The sequence below is a fragment of the Ixodes scapularis genome, unplaced genomic scaffold (assembly GCF_016920785.2).
Source record: "Ixodes scapularis isolate PalLabHiFi unplaced genomic scaffold, ASM1692078v2 PGA_scaffold8__174_contigs__length_109621045, whole genome shotgun sequence".
NCBI classification, from domain to species: Eukaryota; Metazoa; Arthropoda; class Arachnida; order Ixodida; family Ixodidae; genus Ixodes; species Ixodes scapularis.
Window position 1 is genome coordinate 54,430,582 of NW_024609883.1, and position 27,454 is coordinate 54,458,035.

At 47.7% G+C, this 27,454-nt stretch overlaps 2 protein-coding genes across 2 annotated transcripts in view; one reads left to right on the forward strand and one right to left on the reverse strand.

Moving 5' to 3' along the window:
• The window catches only part of LOC115322051 (synapsin), a 110,379-nt gene that overhangs the window by 25,849 nt on the left and 57,076 nt on the right, over window positions 1-27,454 (forward strand). The window lies entirely within an intron of this gene.
• LOC8052470 (metalloproteinase inhibitor 1) lies at window positions 727-26,623 on the reverse strand. Its single transcript, XM_029982385.4, has 4 exons — window positions 25,365-26,623; window positions 15,277-15,602; window positions 5,498-5,637; window positions 727-943 (listed from the first exon to the last, which is right to left on the reverse strand). The coding sequence occupies exons 1-4, from the start codon at window positions 25,483-25,485 to the stop codon at window positions 892-894; spliced, it is 639 nt and encodes a 212-aa protein (XP_029838245.2). The 5' UTR covers window positions 25,486-26,623; the 3' UTR covers window positions 727-891.

The following is a 27,454-nucleotide window of genomic DNA, read 5'->3' on the forward strand; positions in this document are numbered from 1 at the left end:
CCGCCCGTGTGTTGAGAGCTCTTCTCAACTTCCGAAGAGGCAAAAAATTACATCACAGGTGCCGGCGTACTGTGCTGTCTTATGTAGCGATCTTGGTGATTGGTCCCGAAAGTTCAGGCTAAAAGCACGAGCGAATGCTGTGCTGATGCATGCTGTCATCGAGCTGAAGCGCTGAAGCAAGCTAAAGAGTGATCTAGAGCAGAGCATGCATCTGCCTTAGCCGCCTCTGTTGCTGTGCAGCCGCCAGGACATAAGGTCAGAGACGCATTACAACACCATACGGACACTTCTAAGATACCCCCACTCCCCGATGCGCTGCACCTCGTTCCGCTCGGTGTCCTCGGAGTACCGCATTTCACGAAATCTGCTGGAACTGGAGAGAATTGAGCCAATCAAGCATTCTGGTTAGCCGATGTGTTTGCCATCCTGATAGAAAGAGACAATAGAAAAAGAAAGATCTATGTCGAACGTTTACGCAAGTTTACATGCTGCTTGTGTAACAGTGAGATGACGGCTTGGACCATCTATGTGCTCCATGTCACGTAGCAGGCTTGTGTCTGCTGCTGACATTCAAATATTCATAAAAGGGATTTTAACTTCCGAATGAGGTTGCAGATCGATATCGAGAACGTCCACATCCCGGATTCGCTCCCTGCCGAGTTTCAGTTTGCGACATCTGTCTTATTTATAGATGATACTTCTTGTGTCGCGAACTTGCTACGAATCGAGGAGCGTGAAAAAAGAAGGCTTTATTTTCTTGAATATGAGCAAGAAAGATTTTCATCTGGGGGGGGGGGGGGGGGGGGGGGGGGGCAAGTTGGAGCGTGCTATGTACATTATGTACAGGTATCGTTTGTACGCTTGAGGCTGCTGCTGGGGTCACAGATGGCTTCACGGTTCCTCTCGTTCGACCAAAGCCGCACTGTTGCGTTTCAGGCAGTTCCTGCAGCAGAGAAACCCGCAGTCAGTTTAGACAAACGCTTGCATAGTTTTCGAGCTTGGTTCTACAACTGACACGTATGATCACTGACAGGACGACAATCGTAGGATGTCTCTTTCGGACGTCCGGCCCTCGGCATGCACATGTTGCCTTCGTGCCTCAGCTGCACGTGCACGCTCGAGGCTCATGAGACGCAAAAGCCTCATCAAAGTTCGTACTGCAATGGCTGCTCAACTAATTATGACACCATGACATCTACCCAAGTCGTCTACAGACGATTTGACACTACAGTGGTTCACATGTAAAACGAGTGCATGAAAGCGTCGCTTGCACCGCGACCTCGGTGAACGACTGGTGCCCCCCCCACGTGGCGATGTCGAGTCGGGAATCGATCGCAAACAACGAACTTCACCTGCAAACGCTGCAAGTGCGCACAATATCCTTGCAGTGCTTAGACGGGATTCTGACTCGGAGGCGTTGAGTCGTAATTTCATGGATGGTAGCTTTGCACCACTGGTCTCTGGACCAAGCACACAAACCAAGTGTCCGGACCTGCAGTTTCACTCCTACTGACCAGGATTACTATGGCAATGACCAGAGCTGTGTATGGAAAGAGTTTGGTCAATGGGAGGATCGGGCAGAGCCAGGGTGTGCGCCAGATGCAGATAGAGAGCTTGGTGCAGATAGAGGGCTTGGCATGCTCTCTTGGCCAACCAGTAGCCGAAAAGAATCCCCCAATGGTGGTAGCGAGAAACAGTTTTAATAAGAGCGTAAGGGTTAAATGTAGTAACTCTTCATGATTCGAAATACGGTGCATGTGATGTTTTGATTGTGATACTGCAAAAAGATGTAAGAAACGAATGTGCCGCTCGAGCTCTGTTATGTTCAGACAGAGTGTGACTGCTCGGACGGCAGATTCCCGGGCCTTGGCGCACTCTTCCACCGTGATTTTGGATGACAGTGATTGAAACATCACATGCACCATATTTTCAGTCACCGAAAGTTACTACGATACACTTATTAATTTAGTTTTTCACGACCACTGCCATGGTATTATTTCCGGCTTCTGGTTGGCCACATTTGAATTTGTGAAGATGCCCCGGAGCACGTCCAGTCTGCTTTCGGCCAATGGCGCCTCCTCATTTGCCTCCTATACTTCCCAATGAATGGCCAAACTCTCTCTATAGCTACATGGCTCTGGCAATGACCAGCCATCGGTATGGTAAAACTAACCCGTCTCGCGACAGTCTGCTCGTGCCTAAGGCGGGACCAACTAAAAGACCTCCCCGCCATCCTTACAGCCTCTGCGATTTTCGCAGAGCTGACACTGACGTTATACCGGCCAGCCTCTAATCCTAAACACGATTCGTCGCCACTGGAGAAGAGAAAAATGCTGGCCTGATACGTTGGTTTCTCGCAGTCGACTGCGCCGAGTTTACGATCAAACTCTACTTTCTCTTTCGAATCGTCGACAGAAGTCGCCTTTTCCGGGGTGCTTGCACGGTCTCGCGCACCGTATTTCGTGATAAAATATTTTGTTAGAATATTCGAAGAAAAGTTGCCATGCGAGCTTTCCCAGTTCTCGTAGTAAACTAAAACTATAGTTTTTACAAAAAAAAAAAAAACAAACAAACATGAATTGGCTTCCTCCAAGGGCAGTTGCAATAAAAGCATTTTTGATTTTCTCATATCGTATAATTGGTGCACCTGGGCTTTTACCACCTAAAAATACAAGTACAAACACGAGCCTCACTATACAGGAATCCAGAAGGTGATGAATTTAGGGAATGTACTTTTTGATATGTGAACCTCATATACAGTGTTGTCGTTTGAAAGCTGCAAGAGGATGCCGACAACCTGGTTTGTTGATGCAACATAAATCCCGAGACGAGAAAGAAAATAGCTACATTGGTTTCCTTCTTCCTTGTTTCGGTGCTTTGAGTGGTGAATATTATTTGAACCATCTTTGGACGATGTTCCCACACTGCCTTATATTCATATAAAATTACCTAAACTTAAAGGGTTTTTTTTTTTTTTGTGGATGGTATTAAGAGTGTGATGTTACGTGTTGTTTACGCTTCCGAAGATGCCAGCTGAACGTAGGAAGGCATCTTCGGAAGCACAAATCACCAACTAGTTCAGCTACAAGTGGTCACGGTGCTGTTTACACCCGGATGCTTCAATGTTTGCGAGCGTCAGAGACCTTCAGGGTTGTCACTTCTGCACAGTTTTCACCGCAGCCTTACGAGCGTCGTCAACGCATAGAATCAGATCTGAATCAACTTTTACGTCATAATCGGTTACATATGAAGCAGTATATTTTTCGCATACTGTTTTATATGCACACCGTCCACTGCTGTGCACAAAGCATTAGCTGCACAATTAAATCGGGTTTTCCAGCACGCTTGCTATGCGGGAGCATGGCGAGCAAGCCATGCAGCACGGGCCACTGGCTGGTCACGTCAGTATGGTCGAACTGTCTGGTCATGAAACAAGGATCAGGAAATTCAAAACTAAATCTTTTTTTAATTGCTAGGATCTAAAAGTTTAAATATTTGGTACGTATCATAGGCTCACCAACTAGCCTATGAAGATTTCATATTCAGGACCAGTAGTGCAAAAGGCAACAACTACTTCGACGTCCACCGCCAAAATACCCAAGAAATTATTTTGACGTCTATGACGTCACTTTTGTAAAACGTCAAAATGGCGTCTTTATTATGTCCACGTCTCCCATCAGCAACCGTCGCATGGTAGCTGTTTCGTGTTCCCTTCTGTTTAGTTTCTGGTGGTGTTGTCAGTGTTGCGTTGACGAAGTCATGTTGGTCATGTGCTGCCGTGTTGCATGCCCAAGAAGTTTCGGTCCTACTTCGAACTGGAAATGTCTTACTCAACGTGTATGTGCTCGACAGGCTCGACAGTTGATCCTTTTGGACGTGACACGCCCGGCAGCTTGAGCTCCCGCATGTCATTTCGGCACGCGTCTCGCTTAAAATATTGAGTCCACAACAAAGGCGAGCCGGACATTCCTCTATCTTGCCTGCACGTAACAGATGCAAGTGCGTACACTATGTAACACTACGAGTTTGGCGAGTGCAAGATGGGGACCAGGAACATGAATAAATAAAAAACAAAAAAGAAGAATGTAGATTTTTTTTAATTTCCGTCGCAGAAAATTATATTAAGTTGGAGTTACAACTTCCAATTAAATGCAGCTGGAAGTTCTCAAAATGTTGGGGCTCAAGGGAGGGGGTGGGTTTTATAGAATATTTTGGCGATACATTAGGAAACTTGCAAGCTTTATAAAATCAATTTCCCATATCACCAGCTTGCTACAAGAGTGCATACTTGAAGTTGCACAGGTGTGCCTTACTTGCAAGTAGATGACTTTTGTGTGCGAGTGTGCAGTAACAATTCTAAGTGTCTTTGACAAATGATTGGCCCTGTATTCTGTGGCAAACTTAGTTTTGTTCTTTGATCATTTGATGATCTTGCAAGGCCGATCCTTGCTGCATAGTGAAACCTTATATAGTGTGGACACAGATATAGTGAAGCAGAGTTGGTGCGACTTTAAAACTAATACAAACATTTCAGATATTAAGATACAGGGTGCTTTCTTAAGAGCACAGAATTTAAAAAAAAAGTTAACTTGCATTAGTGTTTCTTTTTATTTAATCCTGAGCTTAAGATGAGAGTTATGAGATGTGTGAACTTTGTTATTTAGTTAAATAAGCAGCTAAAAAGTTTCAATTTAAAAAACAAATTTAATTTTGGGGGTATAATGCAGTTGCAGAATCGAAATAGTATCGCCTCTTTTCTGGTGGCCTCCATGGCCCTCAACTTAGCCCCAGGGCTAAAAACCCCAAATGTAAGTTTTTTACATTTTTTATCCTTAACCCAGAAAACGAACACCCGCAGTGTGAAGAGTGAAAATACTGATGTAGTGAACACTTTTCCTGAAGAAAGAAATGAATTTAATATGTATAGAGAGAGTAGAATGAGCATGTTGACATAAATATTAAAATAATGAAAGTAAAAAAAGTAAAAATGAAAAAAAAAAGTAAATTAATATAATGAAAGTAGAAATGAGCACAAATGTGTACAGGCTTTCAGTTCATAACATTGTGAACTGAAAGCCTGTACATGCCTGTCCTCGTCCTTCCTTTTTGTTTAGCTTTCATGATATTAATCTGGGGTTTGTGCTAAATTTGCTTTCTGGGCATTGTGCATTGTGAGGGGCGTATGTTACCACAGGCAAAAAGATAAATTTTTAAATGTTAAAGCGCCGAAAAATGACAAGGAGATACAACGCAAGACACCTTGTGTTGTGTCTCTGTTTTAGTCCTTGTCTTTTTTCGGCACTTTTACGTTTCAAAGCTGTGAACCAGCTGGCAAGAACAATCCCCTTTGTGACTGCGGTACTTTAGCAATTAATAACAATTAACTATTCCCTTTTAACAATTAATACATTGTTTCTAAGATAAGAAAAGAAACATTGCAGCTTGCGTCTCTCAGTCAACGCTTTCTGGCGAGGGTAAGGGCCGGCGGTGCGCTCACCTGTAAGGGGTTCCTCCGAGCCAAGTGCACCCGCTGTTGGCCTGGGGCACACACATGGCGTACTGCTCCTGACAGTCCTCGACGCCCCTGAAGGCGGTTTCCCACTCACACTGCGTGTTCGGTCCGGGCTGGAGACGGACCTGCATAAAACGGAGCGTGGCATCATTCATTGTCCTTTTCGAGCAACAAGGCAGGCCGAGGGCAAAAGCCTTTTCATTACAGCTCTACGAAACCCCCAGTACCTCCATGCCCATGATCTGTGGAAGGTTGAGAATAAAAGGTCAATTACCTCCCCACTCTGCTCATTGTGATTGGTAGTTTCTTCCTCTCCACTGTTTGCTCGGCTAAGCTGAAAGAGTACTGGCGGGCTTCGTGGGAAGAGTTTCTCCTGCTGTTCTTAATCCAAGAGAGACTATACAGACAATGCATTTATACAAAAATTAAATGTATCATTAATCCTACAAATAAAGTCGGGAGATAGAGATCGCCCAGCGCGGCTTGAGCTGCGCTGCGAGTCTGTTTACGAGCTTTTATGAACTCGGGAGGCGCGCTGAATTCTGCCGAATACAGCTGACCTATGTTCAAATCAGTTGAATTCAAATAAAAGTTTTAAGAAAGCACCACATGGTCGACAGTGTAATTTGAAGGACTTGCATCCCTACAAAATTTAGCGGGACGCAATTAAGTCCAACTACACTTCCGCATTGTGCTTTCTTGGAACACTTCTTTTATGAAATCCAACCGTAGGCAGATTGTGTATAAAGGCAAATGTGTACACACTTATGTAGAGCTACGACACTCCCCGGCTGTCACACTCTGAAGCGGGATTCTGAAACATTTCTATCTAGAGGAACACTGATCTTTCTTCGGTGATAGCCCAGGAGCACCTTCCGATCTTGGCACCAATGCATTTAGGCAGCTCGTAAACAACATTGCATATGCCAGCAAGTGTTTGGTACATAATTACACTCAAATAAATAGTGCCTAAAACTTCAAAAAAAAAAAAAAAGCTTTACTTGATGGCAAAGGCAGGCAGCCAAGGTAATGTTTGAGCTTGGGGATCTCCTGAAGGTACTCTGGGGAACCCCAGGTCTACTTGCAACATAATTTGGAAGCTTTTGAAGAAAAAAAAGTGAATGCCTAGTGATGCAGTGTAATTGAACAGTTCAAAATATTCCGTATGTTCAACTCTTAAACATAGTTTTTTTTTTGTTTCTTTTTTACAAAATATTGTTTGTTTTATTCTCACAAAGATTAATCGAAAGGTTTGAGGACCGGTTGGTGTGTGCAAGGGTCTTGTGTTACAACTTCGTTTCTTAAATAAAGCAGTTCTTGCGTACATTTCTGAATGATCAGCGTTTTTTTTGTTGTTGTTTTTTTTTCTGCTCAGTTTTATACTGCAGTCCGTACATTGATACAATGCACAAATAGCATGTTACTTTAAAAAAAAAACGTTTTGTTTAAAACAAGTTTTGTGCACTTTTTTTTACATTACTATGCATATATACAACCTCCTTGAGCATAATTTTCATTTGCATCTAAGTAGCTTGTTTTTGTGTTTTTATTATTTTTGATCCACAATGTTTGTTTTTTTTTTTTTTTTTTTATGTGTGACCTATCAGACATTGAGTAGGCGACGTGACTTGACATCAAAGGTGAAGAAATACGTGACCATCATAATACAAAAAAAAAAAAAGGCTTTGCCAAGACAAAAAAGAAAAGCTAAAAAATACACAGGATAGTCACAAATGCGGGAAAGTTTTCGTGTATTTTTTTTTAAGTCTGTCCAGAATTAGAAAAAAAGAAGCTTGCATGACGGTTTTTATTTACCTCATTTGGTGATCATAGCGGTCACCAGTGAAGAGGCGAAATTGGTTAATTAGTTTGTTATTACCTAAAAAGATTCAACTTATAATTTGTTTTTTACATGTTTAGGGCATAACGTATTTGTAAAATGGACGCTCCACCCCAGTATGGTCTAGCAGTGCCGTGAAATATGCACACACACAAAAAAAGTTCTAGTGGGCGCTACGGGCGAGAAATGGCTGCTTTGTATGGGGCTTGAAACCGAAACTAATCGCGCAAAGAGTGCCGGTGATGCGAACTCTGCCGCTTCGCGAGCAAAGCCGTTTCGGTTTGACGCCCAAAGCTAAGGAAGACGTGCGAGTCAATTAACCAACACTAATGTCCCATTTCGCCTCTTCTCTAGCGTGTGCGTGCGTTTTCCATATCGGTTAACGCTGGGTTAAACCAATCGGGCAGAGTGGACCGGCACTCTTGATGGTGCGGAATGCACGTTGCAAAAGAACCGTTGGCAGCTCGCCATCAGCGCGCGCTCAGAAAAAAACAATTGCACGCGCACTCGATGATATCGAGTGCGCGTGCAATTGTACTGGATTTTTATACAACTGCGTTCGCAACCGCTTTGCGAACGCGGATCCGCTTCCAGTGTGAATGAGCGGTGAGTGCGGCGTGAACCCGCGCTTTGTCTTGTACGCGATTGGTTTAGCCGGCACCATGACGACGCACTTGTGGCGCAGCTTGATTGGCTGTATCGGGTCGTGGTGTCGGCTAGGCTAGGGAAAAAATGCTGAACGGAACAAAAGAAAATATGCTACCGTGGTGTCCACTACGGAACGCAACTAGGGAACGCGAGTTTCCTAGGGGACAAAATGCTGAACAAACTAATGCTAAACAGACTAAAACGAAATATGCTATCGTGATGTCCGCTAGGGAACGCGAGTACCCTAGAAAAAGAGATTATCACGGTGTGCGGAAGAGAACACAACTAAAAAACACAAACTCCAAGCAAAAAAAAAAAAAAAAAAACCTTTGGACAGATTTAAACAAAATACATCCTGTATGCTATTGTATGTGAAATGTTGTCTGCCGACAGAAGACAGTACGTGGCAGGGTCGAAACGGAGAGTCGCAAGACGAAACCACGGTTTTCATTCCGGTAGTTTCGGTTTTCCGTCGAGCGGGTTTCGTTTTCGCCCAGTTTCTCCTCCGTTCTCGTATCCCCCGCTGCAAAGTCCCCTTTGGACGGGTGGTTTTGATCGCGAGCCCCCCGGCGCTTCCGTTCCCCGTTTGTTTTGTTTTAGCGGACGCAAATACCCCGTTGTGTACACTTCGTCCCCGTCGGCGCCCATTGCGTCTCGCACACATTCTTCTCTCTCTCTCCCGCCGCTATTTCTGGTCCAGTTTTCGAATCACTCGAATACCTCGCATACTCGCTTCGTTCGGGTTTGAGAACACGCAAGTGCAATCTCTCTCTCTCTCACGCGCGCACAGTTTTAATTAAAGGGGCCCTGCAAGGACTTTGGACTTTTCTACTGGTTTTAGGGGCAAAGCTCCTTAGGGTGTAGCCTTGTCCGGCGTCCGTGCTCACATCGATTGCCATCCCATCTGCCTTCTTAAAAAAAGAAAAAAAAAAAAAACATGTTTGCGTAATCGACAGGATTCAAATCTGTGCGGGGAGACCCCAATGGATTTCTAGTCCATCGCCTTAAAGGGGTACTCCGCCAATTTCTTTATGGTCCCCGATTTGCTTCAAATTTTGCTAAACTCGCCAAACAACATCGCCAAAATAGTATCCCAAATATTAGGTCACAATAATTTTTTTTCACGAAGTTATTGAATTTACAATTTTGGTCCTCACCGTGTTTTTCAAACTAAAAGTCTCTACTGGCAACAATGAAAAAGTGACGTCAGTGGAAGTGCTGGGGTTCACTCTTTGGACTGTACAATTTGTTCCCAACTGATTCGAAGCAGTTTCATGGTGTCAAATGAATGCTTTGGAAGCTCGCTCCAGTCCCCGCGCTCCAGCACGGAACAAATGATTGGCATATTCTATTTTTTAGGCTGCTCGCCCGACCGGCAAGCTTAACCTTCCACTGACGTCACGGCCCTGGCGGGAATATTTGAATGTTGGTTTTTGCATCATTTTCATTTGCGGATTTCGCAGTAACTATTATGAATTTCACGATACTAAATAGCACACCAGAAAGGGTAAAGGCCAGGGAGTCAGAAAATATAGTTAGTTGGCGTAGCTAAAAAATCGGCGGAGTAGGGATACTACAACGAAATTTCGACCCTCATTTTTCTGGTCTATATGTGTTCAAAGGAGCAGCATCACATGGAGCATACCAATATCTTGTTAAGAAAGTCACGAAAAGGAATTTTAAAACGAATTAAACGATTAGCAAAGAGCACCTGGTGGATGTCGCTAACTCCTCGCTTGTAATGCCCGTCTAGGAACCTTGTCAGCTAGTGACGGAGGTTGTCTCGCCTCCGGCCACGACGAGAGAAGAGGGGCAGGAGGAACTCCCCTCTTCCCGAGAATGCCTTTTGTGTGTCGCGGAAATCGCTATTGTCCCCCTACAAGATTACAGAAGATTAACCCGTCACTCAAAATTCGTACAAAAGCAGCCGCTTCGGTGGCTGGAACGAGTAGGCCATCCCCTCGACGTCAGCCTCGCCGTAGCTTTGCTCGTTCTGAGACGACCTACGTCACGATTGCGTTGGATGTCACGTGGTCTCCGCTGGGCTTTCTCAGAGCGCTTGCCAGGGTGGGCCGTTTATAACGAAAAATATAGCCACCAGGCTCAAAATACAAACGTGCCATTGTCATTTTCATATTCAACCTATTTTTGAACACGACGGATGTATTTCAAATTTCGTTCAAGTATCCCACTCGGCCACGACTGCGGGACGAGTGGGGGGCTCTGAGATGTGGTAGTAACTCAAGAGCTGGGGATGTCATGGATGAAACGTTGCATGTAGCCACTCAACGTCTATACAGGAAAGGGCGCTGCGGTCAAATTCGTATATAATCGCGTTAAACTTAGCATGCATTGGCTCAACGTTTATAGACGAGAGGGCGCTGCGGTCAAGTGCTCAAATGCGTATATAACCACGTTCCATACCACACATTTTCTTTCGGACATGGACCGTTGACATAAAGGGGCCCTGTGATCATATTTAAGCGTCTACCTTTTTTGCAGTTTCCACGTCTCTTGGGGTTCGGGCAAGCCAGCGGGCACGGAGAGAGTAACTAATGGCCAATTCGTCTGGACCCGCATCGCACCGGTGCAGTGCGGTTCGTGGTACATGGAAGGCTAGAGGGGAGAGGGAAGCTTCCTTCTCTCCTCGCCAGTCTTTCGTGTACTAAAGTGGAAAGAGTTCACTGCACTGGACGGGTGCGGTGCGGGCCCAGACGAATCGGCCATAAATATCAGTGAGTCATTTTAACCGGACGACACGGAAACCTCCTCCACCTACGAGGGCGACCCACGTTGCCGAAAGCGCGCAATATGTGACGTCTTTGGTCCTGGGCTTACTACTGGTCAGAGCAGCTAAAAGCTTTTTTTTTTTAGTCGAGATACAAAATATAAGTGTCGCAAACCGTTTCAATTATGTATGAAAGTAGTTTTTGTTCAGTATTTTATATCAGAAAAGAAACAAATGCAGTTTATAAAGTACGGAAACAAGAAAAGACCCGTCAACAAACCCGCCACCCAGCGGCAGAAAAAACGGCGCATACTAGAAAGGGCTAGTGGGATGAGGCTCCGACGAACGGCGAGCGTAGAAAGATCCCGGATGCACGCGGCGGCGCTGCGGTCGTATACCGGCTCGAGGATCCGAGCGTTCCGAAGGCTTTCGGCGCGGGCTTGGCTGACGATTTGGCCATTTGGCGATATGGCAGCGCGAAGTGGCTCCCGTTCTGAATTGATATTTACTCCGTGTTTGCTGTCGTTTGTAGCCAACGAAGTGTTATGCCGAATTAGTCTTTAATCTCGCAGCAAATGTAATGCGAGCCGCCCTGGCCGCCCGCTTCATAAAGCCTATCCAACACGTGCTTTAGTGGCGCCCTCTCGAGCCGTCGACACGGAGTGCGGCAGTCGTGAGCCCTCGGTGAGCTCACTATAGCTCCTCTAGTTCACGGCCACTCAAGCCAGGACCTACGACGTCATGAAGGAGGTTATTTTTTGCTTGTTTTTGTAATTCTAATTTGCCTATAACTTTTAAAATAAAGCGAAATTTGAGAAGTTTTTTTTTTTTTTTTTAAGTTACTACGTTCAGTGCGCTAAGGTTCGTTGCAAATTAAAAACCAGTCAAAAAGTTGTTGCAGGGCCCCAGTGGGACACCGTATCGAACGCCTTTCGAAAATCCGAAAAATCCAGAATCTATTTGCCCTCTAGGTCATAGTGAAATTCATTAAGTTGCGTAGTAAAAGAAAAACCCTTACGAAAACCGTGTTGGGGTTGGTAAGGCACGGGACACGCGCTGAGACGTTGTTAACAATGAGACACTGTTATGGTTGGGCTATTGTCGTCGTTGCAACGACTGGACACGGGCCACTACCCGAATGCTTCTCGAGCTATCGATTATCACGAGCCCAAATCGAGTGCCCACGCAGTGCTCGGGTCCAATCTATGAGCCGCTTTCAAATATTGTCACTGAGTGGGCGGTACTGCGACCTCTCAGCTATATCATCAAGTTTTGCGAAGGAGAGATTGAATGAAAACGCTCGCTTTTGTCCTTGAAATTACACCGCAACAAAGGAGTTTCTTGGCCAGTGGCGTTGCGTGCCAGGATCCTTGAGTCCCACTAGTGCCAGTAAGCTCGTATAAAGTGCAAAACGTTTCAACTGAATGTCGTCGCACCGCCACCTCCAGAAAAGTTTGGAGTTGGTTTTATCCTCTCGTTCAGTTTATTAAATTAGTCTTTCTTCGCAGTATTTATATTTAATTTATATTCACGCTAAGCTCAGCCAGTTTGTCTATGCGGTTATTACTTCTCTTTTTTTTTTTTTTATCTAAGAAATGCTCGTTTCTGTCTTTTTTTTTTTTTTTTTTTTTTTTTTATTCTGAGAATACTCGAACTTGTAGCGTCTTGGGTTGCTTCAGATTCAAGACGCTACAGTTGAGTGGCACGCGGTGATTTGCGTGGTGTGGACTTGGGAACCACGTGGACAGGCGAAGACCAGGGGCTCTCCGAGTGGCGAACAATGCACAGCTCGAGCATGTGTTCGAACTGTTGCTGGGCGACTCGTAGTTTGTCCGGAGGTTGTCGGCGGGGACGCGCGTGGACAGGAGACGGTACACAACGAGACGACTTGGGGCCAACGGCCGTGATTGACCCGAACATCGCGTGTTCGTCGTTATTCTAAATTTGGCCAAGTAATAATCAGTTAACTAAAAACTAAATAAAAAGTCAGTGTCCTCATCAACCGTTCCAGACCATTGTAACTTCGGAGTCGAGTCTAGAAAAACCTGAGACGCTACAGAGTTCCCCACGGTTTCCTTCGTTTTCTAAGCTCCCTAAGTCGATGCTCATTTTTCTTAAAAGCACGCCACATTTGGTCAAAGTCATATTCCTTGGAAAGGCACTCAAAAACAGGCAGGTGGTTAAGAAGCTTTACAGAAATACCAGAGTAATGACCCTTCTCATAGAAAAAGACTCTCTTCAATGCGCATGACTTAGTGCGGTTGGCCATTTCAGTTTTGACATTTGCTGTACCAGTTTATAGCAAACTATTACCGGTTTTCGACCCGCATCTCCCCTTATCTTTATTACGTTCGCACTTTGTGCATCCTTTTGTTGGCGGCCGAGTCGTAACGCTCGACAGGTCAGTCTTACGACTGAGCTCAGAAGGTACTTCAGACGTCCGAATAGAAATCGCGGTATGCGCGCGCTTAGCTGTATCCTGCTTTTCGTCACATAGTTGAGGCATGATTCTTCGGGGCTCTAGACCAACTCCTCCTCCTCTTCCGTCGCCCGTCTGTCAGTCGAGAGGGTCGTCACGCTCCGTCGAATCCCGCGCATCCGCAAATAAATGCCCGCTTGATGATGTACCCTATGCGTCCTCGAACCCCCGTCGTGACGAGAGAGCCTAGCTCTAAGAGAGGGACCAACTCAAAACCACGGAGAGCAAGCGGAGACGCTGGCAGTGCAACGAACCACGTGACACCCATATGGGGCGGTTGAAAACACTCGGAGATCGAGGCGCATTCGAGAGAGCCTCCGTTTTGTTTGGCACGCGTTCAGGAACGCGCGAGGGCGTACCGTGAGGCATTCCCGTACGACCCCGCGGTCCCCTCCTTCCTTCCACCGTCGTCATTTTATCTGGGGGTGGGCATCGCGGGCTCGTCAAAATTACGGTTTCGGATTCCAGGTAGGCCGGAAGTTGCAGCACCGCGTCACTCATCATTCCTCCGCTGGGCGCCGTTTCGGCGAGGTGGGGAAACCAGTGCCGTTAGACGTTGCGTCCTCGCGAATGACGTCGGCGCCCGTGTCGCCTTGCCTCTTCGGCTTCGGGGCCTGCGAACGTCCTCCTCTCTTTCTCGGCGAAACGTCATCACAGACGGACATGGCGCGCGCTAAGCACTTTGACCCCAGCCTCGTGCCTTGCGCCTTTCGACGCGCTGATTGGACATGACCTCCAGCCGAACGCTGACACGGAGCACTCGTGTTCAATCCGTGTCGATCTCACTGTGACGTCATTAAAGTTCGAGTGGCTTTGATTATACTAGGGTGCCTGGAACGCGTCTCCGACTGGTGTGTTTACCGGGTCCAAAAAAGTGGTCGCTCGATTTCCGCCTGATGACGTCATAGAAGTGTCATGCTGTTGCCGGTCGCAAAGCTGGACGCGTCCAAAGCGGTAGTGTATGTGGCAGACGCCTGTTCTGCTGCAGGTCGCTGTCCAATGCGGCAGTCGACGGAAGCTAAAGCAGCCGGAAGTTGGGACGCCTGGAACGCCGTGACGACAGAGACACTCGCGTTCGCCTGTGGTTTTTGCCAGCATTTCTACGACCAACCGCCAGGATCACGATATGCAACAGCATGACACTCCGGCTTCTGTGACGTCATTTGTTGCCACTTTGGGACCACTTTTGATGTATGGGCGGAATAGGACGCTAAACAGACCAGTCGGAGACGCGCTCCAGGCACCATAATTAAACTAGGGGTGGTGCTGCCAAAGGAAACCCGGCAACCTTCAGCCTAGGTAAGTAGCCCGTCGTGTCGAATTTGTGACGTCAGTTAGCGGAGGCCAGCGCGAGGAAGCGGCCTTGTGGGGTGCCGGGCTTGAGGCGGGGCATATTTTTTCGCCTTTCGTCCACGCAATGTTGACCTTACACTGAAGTTTGACGAGCAGGAAGCTTCTCGAATCTTTCGGACATTGTCATAACGCGAGTGCCGTCTCCAAGCGGCTGTGTACAAGCAGACGACACGACGACCGTCGCGTCTCCTCCAAGAACGACGGTCGATTCCCCGCAATACTTGGAGGCAAAACTTTCGCCCTCATACATCGTGCAAAGACAAAAGACTCTTCAGGCAGTCCTGGTACGCCCCGCGTAACCGGGATACACGAAAGAACGCGCTTCGGGCAGTGCCTGCAGACTGTCTTTTGTACGATGGATTAGCTCCAGTATGGCTCCAGTCTGACCGCGGCTTAACATGGATAGATGGAGCCGAAGGCTTTTAATCGGGCGGCTGCTCGCGCCACCTAGCCAAAACCACACTACCGAGGCTTTGCGAAGTACAAGTTCGTCTGCATCTTTTGGAGGGGTTGCGGTGACGTCAGAACGACGCGAGCTCTGATTGGCTCTGATTGAAGGACACTGGGTAGACCTCAAAGCCCGCTGCCTCGAGGTCTACCCACTATCCTTCATTCAGAGCCAATCGGAGCTCGGCTTTCTGACGTCCCCGACCCCTGGATAAGAAGCAGACGAACTTCCGCTCCGCATAGAAATGCTACGTAGCGGTGCTGCTCACCGAGCAGCGGCATCCCTGCTGGTAGAGTCTCTGGAAGCCCTTGCGCTGCTTGCGAGTCAGCGAGTTCCACGGCCGCACGAACCCGCACGCCGACACCCAGGGCTTGGCGCCATGCAGCGAGCCGGTGACGAGGTAGCGGACGTTCTCGTGGAGCGAGACGCCGCAGAGCCCGTCGTTGCCGGGCGTCCAGAGCAGTCCCTCTGCCAGGGCCCACATGGCCTTGGGGCCGCCGCGGAACAGGCGCAGCAGCTCGATGCCGTGGCTGCGCGGGGCCAGGGGGCTCGGGACGCCGCTTCCCTTGGAGTTGGTCACGCCCACCAGCGCCACTGCGGGTACGCGAGAAAGGACAGCCGTTGGCCACGGAGCTCGACCACATAGTAGAAATGTCGATGCTTTATGACGCCGGACGTCTTGACAGAAAAAGGAAAAAAGTCATACGAAAGGCGAAAACATTTATGAGCGAACCCTAAGCACGGGGGTTTATGCGGGGGCTCAAAGTTAGACGCTCGACGAGAAAGTCGGCGAGATCGACGACCGCCGCGATTGGCCAGCGCCGAGGTCAAGCACGGGCTGGTCAATCGCGGCAATCGGCGATGTCTCCCACTCTCTAGCCATGCGTCGAACTTAAAAAGGGACACTGACAGCCACCCAAAAACATTTTAGAGAGCAGATGTTACGCGCCCGTTTCTGGGTTGAGTGGCGTCTGCGTAGCCTTCGGCGAAACCGCGCGCGTTGTATTATGGAACGTCAGAGTTTCCACGCTAAATTTAGCGGGGAAGCTGAATTTGTGTTGAGGTCATGTGACTTCAATTTTTCCGCTAAATTTAGCGGGGAACTTAACCCGCTAAATTTCCCCACTAAATATAGCGGGGAAATTTTCGCTATATTTACCAATAACTTGAGCGGGAATACTTCCTCGCTAAATTTAGCGATGAATTTTTCACTAAATTTAGCGGGAAATTTAGCTAAAAATTTCCCGCTAAATGGGAGTAGCACAGTGGTGAGTTGGGCTAGTTGGTGTTGCATTTTGAAACTGTAAAAACAGCGCAAAAAGACCCGGACAGGGAAGACGCAGCGCTCCGTGTGCGTACATCTTCCCTGTCCGTGGGAGGGGAGCAGGAGAGGAGAAGGGGGAGGAACGTACCACCCTCCCCTCCTCCTCAAGAGCTGCGGTCTAATTCGGCATTACAAAGAGTTGTAAACGTTTTTCTTTTTTGCCAGGCTATTTATTTGGCGTTGGAAGACTACCCAATCAATATTAGAACGACTTGAAGCTCGTGGGAAAATCGGGGGCGCACCAAAGTTACCACTTATGAAGCAGGCGCAAAGCTAGCAAACGCGGATCATTAGATCATTATCGCGTTCCGACACTGCTAGCTTTGCGCCTGCTTCACGAGTGGTAACTTTGGTGCGCCCCCGAGTTTCCCACGAGCTTCAAGTCGTTTTAAAAGGAGTTGATTTAGTGGTTTACGATAACGCTCTAAGTTTCTAATTGGAACCATATGTCTATTTTTGCTAATTAAAAAGGTAATTAACGAATTTTAATTAATTATCCGACTTATCGCAAAGATTAGCCACCCACATAGTGTCCCCCTGGCCGTATAACTCACTCGCACAAACCGCTTAAGTGTAGCTTTCATGGCTTTTCTTAAACAAATCTGTAAAGAAAAAAATCTGTATACAGTTAAACCTCGATGTAACAAAGTCGGTAAAATTCGCAATTTACTTCGTTACATTGAAATTTCGCTAAATCGAAATTTGGCTTTAGCATGCAAAAAAACAAATTCCGAAACATTTTACGGGTATGAAAACTCACCGAAAATGACATTTATTTAGGGGCAAAGTAGTCCGCGAGTTTTGCTTGCGCCTTGTCCGACAGTAGCAGCGGCGTCATACTGGTCATACGGCGTTCGAGCGCCCAGAGCGCTTGCACGGCATCTTGCTGCCCATGCGACGCCGTGTACCCCCTCAGTACGTCCATTGCGTCGAGCACTTCCCGAGTGCACGTGATCTCGGCAGTTTCTTCAGGATGGCGTCCAAAACGTTTGCTTTCTCATCCAAAGAAAGAACTTTACGTTTCCCCATGGCAGCAAGCACGTGAGTGAACCGCCCAGTTCAAAAATAAAGCTGTTTAGTTTAGGCGGTGCCAATGTTTCCAACCTACACAGCACTCTTGCCCGCACAGTTTACTTGCCCCCTTGCGCCCACAGGCCCACAGTGTGCTTGCGCCTTTGCTTTGCATCACGCTCGCAAGACGATAATCCAGCGATAATCGGTCTTCTCGGTCTTCTCCTAGATGGCACTGCCCGTGCGGTCGCGCCATCACGTCGCTCTCCCCCGCTGAGGTTGGCTCCCGCGCTACCCGCGGTACAGTGGACTATGATGATCAGTGAATGTCAGTGGTGATGCTGTTATGCCGTGTTAACTTTTTGCTCGGCATTTTATGTCCAGCCTCGCGGAATCCGCTTTGCCGCATGCCTCGCCGGCGCTACCGGCGCCGCACCCTTGGGCAGCCTAGGTGGCCTAGGGACGTTGGAAGGCCTGTCCCCGTGAAGTAACCTATCAAGCGCTCGCGTTTGCGCATAATTTTTTTTTTAACCACAATTTTTTTGCGAAGTTGTTTTTTAGAGTCTATTTATTTATTGCCTTCTATTGCAATGGCGCTTCGTTATATCGAAATAGCAGCAAAATAGACTTCGTTATATAGAGACTAAAAATACACGGGGTCTATGGGCAAAAAATTATGAAAAATAAAATACTTCGTTAAATCGAGGATTTCGTTACATTGAAGTTCGTTATATCGAGGTTCGACGTACCTAGTTTAATTAATGTGTACGGGGGCTAATGCACCCAACGAATGATGTGTCAGCTTCTGAACGGCAAACAGAGTTACGGAGGGTCTTATAATTATTATATACATAGAGTAAGATAGAAGCGCTTAACAGTGATGCTACAACAAAAAGTGTTGATCGGTCGCGGGAAGCACACAGCTGGATCGGAAAAGACTCATGGACGTGGACGAAAAATATTCGTAGAATTTCCACAGCTGTTCCTCGGCAGTTTAATAAAGACACTTTTACGTGGTACAAGTCAGTGAAAAATGATATCGGATTTCAGTGACAGTCTGCGCAACAGTTTCGGCAACAGTTATTTTTTAATTTTCTTATTGATTTACGCTCTTAAAATATGCATCGTTGCACACTATTTTGCGAGAAGCCTTGGCATGTCTCGGCACACGGACGCATACACACAAGCTTATGGAAATAACGAGAACTAAAAATGCAATGACATGATTTGTGTGTGTCGGTGCGTGTGTAAGGGGGGGGGGGGGGGAGGGAGAGGAGGGAAGGAAGAGCAAGGTTTTTCAGGTTGGCTTATTAACGTTCAATTAACACTCCCATTCAAAAACGTCTCAAGGTAGGATGTCCTACTCCGCTGTAAAGCGTAAAAAAAAAAAAAAATGTAATTAAAAAAAAAAAAACACTTTTTTTTTTACAGCGGTATATTTGGTCTTGATTCCCGGGTGATTCTTCAATGCAGCCTACAGCTAGCTCTTGCCAAGAGCCACCTTCCTCGCGTTCTTCGCCGAAAGGGCGATGTTGGGCTCGGAAAATAGCCACAAGTCACAATGTCTACTCATTAATCTGCTTGTATGAATAGCACGTAACGTGTTTCTGGGGACTGCTATTTCTTCGGGAAAGGGGGGGGGGGGGGGGGGGTTCCCTTCTCGTGCTGCAGATAAGACACTACCGTGATCCTAAGATTCGGAGCCTGAGCCCTACCGACGTTCCGCACTGTACACGAAAGTCGGTGGCAGTTCATTGGACGCAGTCTTCATTACAGCCACACTCGGGGATTCCCCTCTCGTGCTGCAGATAACACACTACCGTGATCCTAAGATTCGGAGCTTGAGCCCTACCGACTGTACACGAAAGTCGGTGGCAGTTCATTGGACTCAGTCTTCATTACGGCCACGCTCGGGTGAGCCATTCTTAACCACAACTTGCGGTTTGCTATATTCACCACATCTGCAGCCTCATTGGCCAAATTTCACGTCTACGGCGGAGGCTCCAGACCCCCACTGGGGACGAGCTATTTTCACGCTGTCTAAACCTATATACACAGAATTGTCATTCTCTTCGCTCTATCGTCAAGCCGCGTCGTGGGCTTCCTCGGCACGTGTCACCGGCCTTTCTCGGCATCGCGACTGTTTTCTTTAGCAAAAATGAACGCGAACACAAATGACGACACGCGGATACAGCCGGAAGAAAATGCCGGGAGAGAAGTCGCGCATTTTCAACTTCGCTTGGAGCACCGTACTGATATGTTATGTATACAACTTCACCCGATAACACATAACGGGAATCTTGTTCTAAAGGTTCTTTTTTTTTTTTTTTTTTTCGTAAAACTTGTTTTTTTTTTGGTAGCTCCGAGTGTTTTCTTATTGTTTTTTTGAGCATGGGACGAGTCGGCGACCTTGCCGAGTGTGTACGACGGCCCTGCGCCGAAACTGGAAGGCAAAAAAAAAACAAAAAAAAAAAACAGGGCCTCTCGCAGGTTTCCAAGTTGACGAGTGGACGTTTCGGAGAACTGGTTTTCCGCCTCGGGGGCCAAGGGGTCATGATTCGGACTCGCCGTCGTCGGTCTGCCGAATCCGGTTGGGCCCAGACAAACCGCTGGCACGTGCAGCGACGGGGGTTCGAGCTGGAATCTAGCCCGAGGCATCCGAGATGAAAATGCTCGTGGGCCGCTGATTAGGAAGCTCAATGCGGGAAGCTGCTGCTGCACTCCGTGACACTGGTAGCACGGACGAGCCATTGCCGGCTCTTCTCTGTTGGACCCTTCTCGAAATCCAGTGCTATCTGGTGTAAGCAAAAGCAGTTTCACTTTCGACGAACTCTAATGGCGGTCGTGAAACTGCATTTTATCAGGCACGCCGTCACTTTCGCACGTCGGTAGCAGATGATAAGGGGTTCTTCGATAACCTCATAATTCTTTCTTGATTTGTTTCGGTTGAGGATGGATGGACGCTAACGGCTGTACCCTTTATAACGGGCGGTAGCTGGTGCCGCCTAGCCTAGAAATTAAGAACCACTATCACCAGGCGGTGTGGGATATCACCAGGATGGCTTTTGGGGGATCGGGGCAAAGGACTGAAAACACCACCCCCCGCCTCTTCCCCCTTTTCCTTTGGTCAAACCTCGGCGTTACCCCGGCCCAGGGCCCACTGGAAGACAGGGCGGAGACTCGGGCCGGAGCCACGCGGGAGAGAGTCCCAATTTAATATGATGATAGCGATCAAAGTTGCCAGACTAAATTTTGAAAGGGGTTTGTGGAAGGGATGTCATCGGAGCTTTAATCAGAGCTACTATATAGCGGTGGAAAGTGGGCTGCCAGACCCTTTCGGAGTGAAATGAGAAACAGCGCCGGAGTTGTGTTTGCGCTGGCAGCAGCGGCGTAGAGTTTCCATTTTCCCGGGGGGGGCAGACCCGGAATGTGGCTCAAAAAAAAAAAGGGGGGGGGGGGGGGGGGGGAGGCTGCGGGGGGGGGGGGGGGGGGAGAGGAGGAGAAGGTCCTTGTTTTATTTGTTCCGTGGGTTCTCCCCATAAGGGTCACCTGCAGCAGTCGGAGCCATTACCGAGCATTTTGGTAAACCCGAGACTGGAGAAAAAGGGACAAGGACATAAACAAACGGACACGGACATTGTGACAGCTAACTACCTGGTGTCCCCAAATAAGACGCTCCGCAAAAGAATGACCCGGAAACTTCAGCGGTTTGACGCATCCAGTAGAAATTTCTCTGAATACGTGTTTTACTGGCCACATTTATGCAAACATATTGCAAGACTAAACTACCAGTACAAAAAAGCGAATCTTTTTTTTTTTTTTCTGCAGGGGTAGTTCGGGTCTAAAATTTTGTTGCATAAATGTGACCAGTAAAACACGTATTTCAGGAATATTCCTACTTGTTGCATCAAGGATCTAAATTTTGCGGGCCATTTTGTGTGTAAAGTGTATTTTGAGAAGCCCATATAGTACCAAACTCCCCGAGTGGATACGCAGGCGCACCAAAAGTGTTAATTTTGAAAATGGTGAACAGGAGAAAATGAATCTGCTGTAACCAAAATATTTTAATATTTTTATTTTCGTGTGGTACATTTATAATGAACAGACACACGAGGCACACGTTGAGCAATTCTCAATGCAACGGTTACAATACGCTTACAATTAAAAAAAAAGTATAGAGCAAACATACAAGCATTAACGACGTATCTGCTCGCGCATTTCATCGTACACTGCTGTTTTTGTTTTGTACATTTCCTTAACGTGCTCACTCACAAAAGCAGGAAGTAAGAAAAAGAAACAGAATGAACAGATTGTAGCAATGAGAACACGTGCATAAAAGAGACAGATAATTTCAGCCTTTCGCGGAAGCACGCAAGTTAAAATAAGAATTCTTCCAAATAATATGTCAAATAATGCTACGGAAAAGACCCGAGAAAAATATGTATGCTTCACATTTAAATTTGATCAGCGTCCAAATAGTTGGATCGCGAGCACAGCATTTGACACTTCACAGTGGTGTTTTACACTCTCAGAACACACAAATAACAAAACTATTACAGTTCTTCGATTCTATACAAATATAATCTATACAAATAGATAAAAGCAAATATAGATACACACGACTGAGAAAATAACAAGCTTCAGGAACGGAAGATATTTCAGAGCGTATTCCCGAGAAGAGTGGTCTTAGATTTCAACATGAAACGTGTTTTCTCTAACTACCGTTCGATGAATGAACTCGTTAGCCACAAGATCTAGATCCACTTGCCTAGCGAGCTCTTTGTGGCAGTGGAGCAAGGCGGTATGGTTGAGTCTGGCCTGTCCCATTGTTGAGCGCAGGTAAGTTTTAACTCTCCGGAGACACGAGAAAGATCTTTCTGACGAACAGGAAGTCACAGGAATCGTCATTGCGATTTGTAGGAGCTTGACAACTTCTGGAAGGAGCACCCTCAAGGAATCACCTGCTTTTCCCGAAAGAAGCCTCCACCACATCTTGAAATGTGACAAGACTCGTTGCACGTTGCTTTGCTATGTCCAGTAACATATCGCGGTGAAGCTGAAGACGCACAGCGTTGAGATCTCCTTTATAGAATTCGCAAAGGTACGTGCTGTCAGTTTCACCTGTTACGAACTGCTCTACTTGCGTCATGTGATGCCACATTTCTGGCGGAAACCGCGTGCGCAGCGATGCATGCACCGTGTCGATGACTAGATAGAACCGTTGCCGGTAGAAAGCTTCCGGGGAATTAAAGTCATGAGCGTGCGATCCTTCATCATATCGACGTGGTGCCTGCCGCGGTCTCTTCGGAACGCTTGGGGCCCCAATCTCCATTTCACGTTCTTCATCCGACACATCGGCCCAGAAGCTGGAGAAGTCCTCGCGGAGTTGACCGATACTCTCTTCAACAGCCTTAAAAGCTCTGCTCGGGTGAACTGTAAGCTCTTCTTTTGGAGAGCGGTGTTTACACTTTCCAACCTCTCAAAGACAAGGAGCATAAGCCTAAGTAGAAAATAGGTGTCAAATTTTTGAAGCGTTTTCGCGTACCCACTCGCTTTGGCTCCCGTGTCATTTTTTTCTTCCGATGAAAGAGTGAAAAGGAATTTGGTTAGTTCGGAGTAGTTACTGGAGACCGACCGGAGCGAGCACGCCTTTAACGTCCACCTAGTTTTGCAAAACTGTCTGAGAGCAGGGTTTTCCTGTTTCTGAAACTGCTGGAACCTGTTCATTCAGACAACATATTCCGCGCATCTAACTCCGTCTGAGGGGAATTTTCCACTGAATGTCTGACCTGTCACTGTCCCGAGATCCACCATTTAAAAGCCTGAAAGGAAAAAAGAAGCGGGAATAAACAGGCCCCTGTGAAATAGCTGCCAGTCAGGACGGCCAACAGTCCACTGTCGATGGGCGCAGACCCAAGCCAAGCTCTTTAAAAAAAATCCCGGGCCGGGGCCGGGGGGGGCTCTGCCCCCCCGTGAAGCCGTCCGGGGGGGGCACGAGCCCCACTGCCCCCCCGTAGTTGGCGCTTATGGCTGGCAGTGTCGCGCGTTGTGCGTTACTGGTTTAGAAGGACTCCAGGCCAGAATATATTGGTAAAATTATTGACACTTGATATGAAATTGTATATAGTTGTGCTTCGTATTTCATTTATTGTGTTGTCGGCTGGTCGCCGTCCGTTAAATGTAGAGCTGCAGAGGCCTCGTCAAGTCAAACTTTTTTACCTTTTGCCCCTGCAGCCTCATCATTGTCTGATGTCTTATCTGAAATAATATAATGGCCGATTGATTGCCTGAATACCTGACGGTCGAGCATATTAAAGATTTGGACAAGGACGTGGCTGCCAAGAAACTGAAAGCGATAAAGAGAAAGTGGACGAAGACAGGCAAGTACAGTCATGCAGACTATACTAACTGTGCCAGCCCCAAAGTATCTCGTCGAATCTGTAGGTTCATTTTCTAAGTTATGGTGTAAACAGGCTGCGAAATACTGGGTCTATTCAGCGACGCATTTATATGCTTTTCGTACAAAGTTGCCCAGGTTATCCAACATTTCATAAGTAAGATTTTTTTCCTTTGGAACCATAAGAGGTCAGACTAACTTTTTCCGGGGTTGTACAGTGTTTCAAAGGCTGTGCATGCCTGTCCTCGCTTCCTTGTAGCTTATCGCTCTCATTTTCTTCCCAAGTCTATTGTATTCATGCTTGCACTGCGGAATGACCAAAGTCTCTGCTGGTAGTTGTACCCCTAACATCTAGACTTTAGCGCAGTAATGTAATCAAATATTATACAGTATACGAAAAGTCCAGTCGACATTCAAATCACCTGGAATAGAAAATGAACTCGTGCTGCGAGTCTGCAGCATGAGATCGCGTCTGCCGTCAGACCTCCATTGTTTTATGGAAGACACTTTTGAAGAAAGGTGCAATCTTCCCCGTTGTCGAGGTCAAACGAGAGGAAATGCGAACTTTCACTTGTTCTTGAAATACTTCACTCTTTTACGGAAAACACTTCCCCCAAAATTCTACGAAGTAAATCCTTATTCCGTACGACGGCACGGAGTCGAAAAACAACGTGTACGAGATACAAATCTCGGATGATCCTTCGCTGCCCCTTTAATGCACCATAGAGCTCTTGCCAAGACACTTCCTTCGCGCGCTTCATCACTATAGGAAAGGTGCCAGCAATGTTGCGCCCGGGAAAGTAGCTAGAAGCCACAATCTCTACTTATTAATCTGCTTACGTGAATAGCACGAAACGTGTTTGTGGGGACAACGACTGCTATCTCTTCGGGGGATTCCCCCGCCGTGCTCCAGATAAGGCACTGTCTCGAGAAGTGCGGTGCAATCTTTTGTTGTTCTTGTTTTAAAGACACGACGTTTTGGGCCAAGGCCACCGGTAGACTGGACGTAGTGCAAGCATAATGTAAGTTCCCCTCTAGCGACTGGGCATTTGCATAACCCCTGGGTTCGATCCCCATCCCTGCGTCACTACAGCGTGATGCACGGTGAAGACCCTAAGCTGGCAATCGTAGTGCACAGGCTAAATTTTTTTTATCTAGAGTGGAGACAGTCTAGTTGGGCTGACCAACTTCCCACCGTCTAAAAGGTACGCGCAACACAATCACTGGCCATTCGATGTCCAGTCTGTGTCCCGGTTGATTGAAGTCCAGATTTTGTCGACGAGAGAGGCCACGCACGGTGATGGCCCGGGAGTAAAGCGGCGAACGCGCACGTCCCGTTTAGCCGGAGGTCATTCGTTGGGTGCGGTGCCGCGAGCCGCCGCCAAAGACGCAAAACACGCTCGTCCCAAACACAGCTAACGCCCGTGCCTACAGACACGCAAACACGCATCGTCTAATCGAAAATAAGGCTTTAACCACGCGTACCATAGATGAGGACCAGTTTGCAATCAGCTTCTCGTAGCAGACGACCGAGCGCGCGCGTTGCAGACGAGAAGGCGCATAGCAGACGACCGCGCGCACCCTAGCAGACGCGAAAGAAAAAAAATATACAACGGGTACTCACCAAAATCAGCGGTGCAGTAGTGTTCCTGCGGGTGGAACCTCATGCAGGAACATGCCCAAGAACCACCAGTGGTCAGGAGACAGCCCAGGAGGACCGAAGTTACCGTAACGGCGAACTTCATGATGTCGCCTCGGTTGTGGTGGGTGCCTCGGGGAATGCCTGCCTGCCTGTCTGCTACTCTCTTGCGCGTCTGAAGGACCTCTCTCTCGCCCCCTCAAAAAATAATCTTTTTAAAAGGGGGTGCCTGGCTCCGCGCGTGGACTAGCGGCGCCTGTGTTCTGACGTGGAAGGACGTCACCGCGGCCCTGACTCAGCTCCGGCGGTGGGTGTCTGTTTGTGTACGGGACTCGAAATAGTGCCGATCCCGGGAGATGCGGCCGACGTCGGCGAGCAAGACGGGTGCAACTGCGAACGGCGGCGGCGGGCGCTGCGTTGGCGCGCCGGAGTACTCGCGTGCGGGGACCAGTGCACGTGCCAGAGGGAGGGAGCGCCCACGGGCTTCTTCGGCGGCACCTTGCAGAGCGCGCCGCGAGGGCCTCTTTGGAGCCGACCGGCCATTCATGTCGTCGGCATGACAACACAACAGCCCTGTTCCTTAAATGGAGGGTTGGCCGCTTACGATATGCGAGAGGGAGATTGGCCGGGATCAGCTCCTCACCCCATTGCCTCGCCGAGGGCCGTCGACGTGTTTCCTACTTTTCATTACGTTGCGTTTTTTTTCTTTTTTTTTTTTTCTTGCAGTTTAGTTGAGTGTGCCCTATTTGCATCCGAGAGGCGCTGTTAAAGGGGGAACTTTGCGCGCTAAGAGTTCCTGTTTCGAGTGTGCATGGGCGCGCTTCCGCGAGCGCCCGCAGAGTGTCCGACCTTCGTCGCTGGATTTCGTGGATTACTGGAGTTGATGGCGATAATGGTATTCCTGGCACAGGATGTTGGAATCTATCTCGGGTAATTTGTCCGATAGCCAAGACTGATGGGAGGTCATGTTGGTTTACTCGACGTTCGTTTTCATCTCTAGTACTGTATTTTAATTTCATTTGCAAAGGGATATGTACAGCTCAGTTATCGTTTTGGTTGCCCGAGCTTTTATTTCCGAACTTTCGTTTCCGAATTATTTTTGACTGATTTGTTGGTGATGGGCCTTATGCATGATTCTGTTGCCCAGGTCCCCTGGCACCGAGAGACGTTTTCAACTCGTGCCTTTGTCGTCATCAAATTTCTTAGCGCTGGGGCCAAGGTGATGTGAAGTAGAAAAAAGACGAGCTGGCCTCCCAACCGTGACGTCACGGAGCAAGCGGGCTGGCCTTGTTTTACTAAAAATAAAAAAAAAAAAACTAAAAACTACTAATAAACTAAAAAAAAAAAAAATTTTCGCTTTTGAGATTTTATTTGTTTGGAAATATTGACCCTTGATCTCAATATTGTCGAGTGGTACCGTGAAAAATAGGTTAAACAATTTTTAGTGAGCGCTACGGTGCGAGAAGGTCATCTTTGTACACAGCTTCTAGCCGTAACTAGGCGTGCGAAGGGCGCCAGTGATGCAAATTCCTGCAACCTCAACCGGCTACGCAAGTGAAGCGGCGGCTGCGATAGCGCCACCCGCCTAGATTTGGTTTGAAGCCGCGTGCAAAGAGTGATATTTCTCGTCCCGTAGCGCCCGCTACAAACCTTTTCATCAAACGTTTTGCGGCACAGTTATACGGGGCGTCGACTGTTTTGGGATACATTGTCAAGGCTAGCCTATCTTCTTCTACAGTGCTGCAGCCCCGCACTGGTCTTTTGCGCTATAATTTTGTAATGCGTCCCGCACTGCTGAGGAGGAGGAGAAGCGTTGTAATAGAGGTTGGGGGGAAAGGAGAGAGCCAATAGTGTGTACGCACTGGGCGCTTGGTCACTGGCTCAACCGCACTGCTGATGAGAGAGCACGGGATTGATCTTTTCCCGCGAGTAGGCCTCCCAACCCTGACGTCACGGAGCAAGCGCGCTGGCCTTGTGTTGGCTGAGGCGGCCTAGCCGCGCGGGCTCTGAACCTTTTCCGTCGGTTGCAACGGCGCCTTGGTGAAAGAAGCACACCTTTGAGAGACAGGGAGAGA

Excerpts from the sequence above, each read along its gene's own strand:
- LOC8052470 (XM_029982385.4), bottom strand. The coding sequence starts at position 25,485 with ATGAAGTTCGCCGTTACGGTAACTTCGGTCCTCCTGGGCTGTCTCCTG. Across the intron at positions 15,603-25,364 it reads CTACTGCACCGCTGATTTTG|TGGCGCTGGTGGGCGTGACC; the intron begins GTGAGTACCCGT and ends GCGTACCCGCAG. Across the intron at positions 5,638-15,276 it reads AGCAGGGATGCCGCTGCTCG|GTCCGTCTCCAGCCCGGACC; the intron begins GTGAGCAGCACC and ends CGTTTTATGCAG.